Source organism: Apaloderma vittatum, unplaced genomic scaffold (assembly GCF_000703405.1).
Source record: "Apaloderma vittatum isolate BGI_N311 unplaced genomic scaffold, ASM70340v1 scaffold5003, whole genome shotgun sequence".
In the NCBI taxonomy this organism is placed as follows: domain Eukaryota; kingdom Metazoa; phylum Chordata; class Aves; order Trogoniformes; family Trogonidae; genus Apaloderma; species Apaloderma vittatum.
Window position 1 is genome coordinate 71,598 of NW_009707391.1, and position 6,000 is coordinate 77,597.

General features: G+C 32.9%; 1 protein-coding gene across 1 annotated transcript in view; it reads left to right on the plus strand.

Annotated features, from left to right (window-relative positions):
• Positions 1 to 6,000, plus strand: part of LOC104271489 (centlein-like) — a gene marked incomplete at both ends in the record, with an annotated part of 76,529 nt that overhangs the window by 56,729 nt on the left and 13,800 nt on the right. The window contains one exon of the mRNA XM_009866173.1: positions 660 to 854. Within this exon, the coding sequence (XP_009864475.1) occupies positions 660 to 854 (195 nt within the window). The remainder of the gene's footprint in view (positions 1 to 659; positions 855 to 6,000) is intronic.

Genomic DNA, 6,000 nt, shown 5'->3' on the forward strand with positions numbered 1-6,000 from the left:
CAACCAGGGACAAGACCATCTAATATAATCTCTGAGTTTTGAAGTTAATGTAAAAAAAATTCACATAGAGTAATTATATTAAAAAAAAATTACTTCCTACAAAATGCAGTAGGCATTAGTGGATCCACTGTATTACCATCCAAGCTATATTAAAAATGTTAGGTTTAAAAGATTAAACTACTACTGTAAAAGGCAAGGATGGTGTTTGTTATCATTACTCCTTGAATTTCATTCCTAGGACAGATATTTCATTTTTTTCTTATTCTCTAGCAGAGATTTTTTTTTCTTTTGTATTTTCAGTATTTTTTATAACTGCAAAGGAAGTAAAATAAATCTTGATTTTTATGTGTCCGTTTCTGTTTGTAAATCCCCTAAAGATGCAATTGGAAATGATAGTATTCTAATGTAAGTTGTGTTTTTCTGTTAAAAATTCTTTCAAACTTAAAGTTTTGGTGATTTTAACAAGCACTATTTTCAAATACAGAGAGAGTGACAGGAGGCAGGAGGAGGAGGAGAAGTGTGAAGAAATTGTCAAAACGTAAAAAAGAGTGTCATCTTTCTGGACAAGTTACTTAAATTACACTTTCCTCCCTTATTTATATAGCTGTCTGTACTGAAGTTATTTTTAATCCTGTTATTTCTGTTCTTCACACTTGCAGCTTTATAATGAGTTGACTTCGTGTTTTGAAACTGTTAAAACAAATGAAATTCAACTGCAGCGAAGCTGTGCCTCTCTTCAGGATCAGTTACTCGGAAAAGATCAAAAGATTTGTCAGTTACAAGAGCAACTTCAGCAGGCTCATGATGCCTTAGATGCAGTGCGTCAGAATTCTTCTCCAAAATGTGAAGTACAGGTGAGTCCACTTCTAGATTAAAAAAAATTGTTTCTTCTTGTTTTAAATTATGCTTCTGTACGAGATGGTCTTAAAGGAAATTGCTGCTGCATGTTGCTAATAGAAGGTACTTCACAATGAAGTCTGTTCTGAGAAAAAAACCCGAGTGATGGTATCATTATTCAACAAGACTGTTATTTATAAATTTATTTATGTATTTATATATTTGTATCTTTATATATTTATGTATTTATATGCTAATTAGTCTCAAGCTGTTTCTTCTCTAAACATGGCTTTGGATCATGGTTTTTTGAATACTTGGACTGGATTTCTGCATATATCATTCTGCTTTCATCGTCTTCTATTGCTCTGAAGAGTTTTTTGCACACAATTTATTTTTTTATCATAAAATCTTGTATTCTATCTCTGGATTATATTTCCTGACGTTGAGGACGTCTTCGTTGTCTCTGTGAAGTGGTGTTAGACTGCTTTCCTCAATGTACAACACCTATATTGTCTAACCTGGATATTGTGTGACAGTTTATTATACAATCACTCTGTGTCCCATGTGGACCTAGTGTAAATATTTGGCATTAGCTTTTGTCTTTATTATCCTGAATAGCTTAGTAGTGTGAGAAAATTCTGTTACACTAACCTCCTACTTTTCTATATTTTTTGAACATGTGGGACACCACAGGTGACTCGTTCCCACTGAGTAAACTAAGCTTTTATTGCTATTACTTATTTTTTCATAATTAAAGCAATTCTTTAACTGTAAGATCTTTTTCCTCCACTTAAAATACAACAGCTAGGTTTTCTTAAGAGCTGCTAGTGTGGAGCTTTGCTGAAATCCATTTCAAATCCAAGTCAACAATTTCACTTAGATCACTTTTGTTTATTTCTTAAAGTATCTTCCTTAAATTTCTGAGGTTAAATGTAAGACTATTTTAGAAGCTAGTGACTCTCTGAAGTTGGTGATTCAACTTTATACTTATTTCTTTTGGACATTTAAAATGAATTGCAGTGTGTGTGAATTGTTACTAATTCTTTTGTTGATTAATTCTGTCTTCTTCTAGTGGCATCTGAACATGAAGTACATTAACCAGTATGGCCCATGTAAATTAGGATTAAAATGTGAAGTGGTCCTACATTTCTTAATGGTGAACATGGGTACAAATAGTTATTTTCCTATGTCCTGCTGTTGGCTTTCTGCTATGTTTCCATTTTGATCCTGTCTCAGCCTTTTATACCCCCTGGCACTCTCTCTGTTCCCAGTGTATTTGAAGGAGTTTACTTTCATGATTATTCAGAGAAATTTCTGTTTTCTTAGTGAATGTAAATTCAGTCTGACCTTCTGCAGTAATATATCAGTTAAACATTTACGTGATCTGTCATGAGCTCAGTCAGACATTTACTGGTGCTACTGCAGAGGATATGATAGGAAGCAAAAGCAGACATGAAGGTATGATAATGAGTGTAATACAGGAAGCTAAATGCAGTGTATGAACCTTCATTTTTCAGTAAATTAATTTTAAACCATACTGTGATGAGCAAATGATTAGTGTTACTGAAGCAGTTCATAGGGAAGGAAATGTTTGTAAGTAGCATCCACAGTTGCTAGGTTTGTAGAACTGAGATGTTAAGTAGTATGTGCTTATGTCCTTAAGATGCTTAATATTTAAACTGACTAACATTCTTCCATTGTGTTATAGCAAATATTGCAAATTCTGTTGACATACAAGTCTTGCTCTGGTTGAAAGATCAGAGTAGGCCTTTTGGGAATGTGTCGTAATGCTCATTGTTGGCTACATCTCAATGACAGCTAAATTTCTCATTGCTAACTTTACTGTCTTACATAAATAGTTAGAAGAATAATGATTATTTTGTGGTTACACAGTGGAAGGTTTAGAAGAGTGGTTACCTGTCATTACTTCTGTAACCTGTTAGATAGCCAGGATCCTGGTTGTTTGTGAAGTTCTAAAGTTAAACACAGTTAAGAAACTTCCTAACTCATTCTGCTGTCCCTTGATTCTAACATCTGAAGAAAAGGATGGATCTGGAGTTACAGGCTTGATTAACAGGACACCAAAGCAACATAGGCATTCTGTTACCTCTTTTTTAAAACAATCTTTCCTAAAGAAAGAACTTGGTTTAAATGACAACTATATTTCTGCTGTAAAGTACTGATTTCTTGAGTATGTTTGGATTTGTGCCTTGCTGGAAGTTCATTCTGTGGGACATGCTACCAGTCTGTCAACAGCGCTAATATATCTTCTTTAGACTTTCACTAGGCAAGAAGATTATACATCAGTGTTGCATATGTTAGCACGTACTTCTTCCTGGATTTGAACTTTCCTTGCTGTTGAAGTTACAGTGTAGTGATGCAAAAATGTGTTATTTTATTGGTTTTACTATCAAGAATATCTCAGTTTTCTTTACTTAAGGGTAAAATATGCCTTTTAAAATGTTGCTTAGTCAGTGCAGTACTTGTGTTGGTGAGGGCAAACTTTTGGCTCATTTTCTTTTGACTGTTCTAGTAATGTGTGTGATGAAGAATTTGAATTTGCTTTACAGTAAATTTCTATTTAGATCTCAGTATGTGTGCATTCAGCAACTCTCACATACCTTTCCTCTGATCAAATTGTTTAGGATTCTTTGAATTCAAAAGTCTTTTTAGTTAGATCTGTGTTTCACAGTAAAAAAGAACTGAACCAAAACTTTTTAAAAAATTCTCAAAACATAAGCCTGCAGGGTCTGATTAATTTTATTTCAAGTAATTGTTGTTTTGGTTCTGTTTCATTATTGGTGTTCATTTTCAGCTCTGATGTATATACCGTACTTTTAGTCATACAGTTAGTATACCGTAACTATTACCCATGTGAATAGTAAATATTTAAATGTTTACTGAACCGAAGCAGTCATTTCTGTCTTGACTCCTGCTTTTCCTACGTGTGCAGACATAAAAGACTGTATTAAGAGATGATACGTGATCAAAGAACGGTAATTAAGATTTAAATGTTTTTCTTTGTAACTGAAGTGTCTGATAGTTAAGTGCATACTACCTAAGAGAGAATTCACTAGCACCACACATTTCTCATGATGAACTTTTTAAAAGTAGTCAGAGCAGAAAATATCAGTCAAAAAATGAAAGTCGAAGTTGCGTGGAGATGTAAGTTAAGCTTAGTAGAAAGAAAATACTGACTTATAACTAAAAGAATAATCCAAGTTTAGAAATACTTGTATGAGAAATACATTAAAAAAAAATTCAAGAAAAACTGCATCCATTGTTACCATGCAGAAATCCTTCAAGTCTTAGTATCAAATTGTGATTTACTTATCTTCTAGCATCAGTCTTTCAGTAATTTCAGTTTATTAGGCTTATATATACCATCTTTAAAATATTGGTTTTGATTGAAATACAAATGGTAAAAATTTAGTTAGAGAGGATAACCCTCAGTTATTTTAGTAGTTCTAGATTTTGTCCAGTATACTATTGCAATGCAAATATTTAAAGCCCACTTTTGAGGCTTCATTTTCTATTTCTTCTTAGTGATACAGCTAACAAGAGGCAGATACTCTGCTCAAAGTGTGGTGCTCTAAATTGTGTTTTATAGATTGAGGTCATTTCGGCTACTGAAACTAACTCCTAACAAAAAGCTTTTTATATCAGACATTTAGGCTTTACTGTTAGAGAACTTATTAATTTAATTTATTTGCATTAACAGTTTTTCAGTCTTGCACCCTCTGTAGGTCAAAGATATCTTCCAGTTTTCAGAAATACTCAATTTATTAAAAAAGCATTTAAATTGGTGGCAAAGATCTCAAAATACAATTTTTTTTTTAAGCAGATAACATACTGTATTAAAATATATTTGCATAGGACAAGATGACATGAAATCATAGTGAACATTTAGAAATATGTAACACTACAGCACATTGTCTGAGGAAAGCAAAAGACTTTATCAGTGTTTGCTTGAAAGTTTGGCTTTGAAGAAACTAAAATGGAACTGAAATTTACCGGCTTAGGCAACACAACTTAGTCACCAATTAGCCTTTAACGATAGAAAATGTCAATAACATTTTTCAAACGGTTGCATTCCCTTAAACTGCAAGCTACCTGTTATTTGGAGATTATTACTCTTATTGTAAAGGCAGGGATAGATTGTAGCTTGTAAAGTTAAATTTGCTCCATATTTGAACAGGTTTGTAGTAGAAAAGCAGTGATATTTTCTAGTGTTTTCTATATATAGGTACGTGTAGTTTAAACTTTCATTTTAAGACACAAGTCATCATCAATATTAATGATAACATTTTAACTTTTCTAAATTTTTAACACAAATTCAATATGGTAGTTTACAGTTAAACACTTTTTTAGAAAGTAATGTAAGCATGCCTCTGATTTTTGGTCAAAGAAGCAGTAGTAATTGTTAGTTTCCAAACTACACATGTAGTGCATTATATACGTGTCTTTTAAACAAGTTGGAAAGCAGAATATACAATCTTTTTTGAAGTATTATTGTTATATTTCTGGAAAGTCTTTGTATTTGAGCTGCACAATTCTGATAATATAGACATGTACGTTTGTGGTTCAAACTATGCCCTTGTCCTCAGGAAAGCTATGTGATGTGATGTGATAGCAGTCTAGCAGAGACTGTGAAGCCATTGTTGTTGCTGAGATCACAGTATAGTCTCACTTGATAACCATAAAATGCAATTTCAGTTACAGTTGGGTGTGTTTTACTATGACAAGTTGGGACTCCACCTGCAGTATTATAGGTGTGCCAGGATGCAGGCATGTGCTGCCTGTAAAACAAGGAATAGTGGTTTTGTGCAGCTTTTGAAGTTTGGAGTTTTTTATAAAAAAAAAAGAAATATGGTGTACTTCAGGAAGATGCTGCGTAACTTTTGAAAACTAATCTAGATCCTGTCCTAGAATATTCAAAGGACAGGAAGGATAAACTGTATCCAGTTTTGAAGAATAGTTTATTTTTTGTATAGTTTAACATTCCTTATATCTATTTTCGATGTACAATAATTGAAAAGGACCAAGAGAGTGAAATGTGGGGTTTATAATAGAAAGAGCAACTCAACTTTAACTACTCTATAGTGGCACTATTCATGGCGCTATAATAAAACTTAAGAACGTTTAGTGATTTTTTTTCCCTAC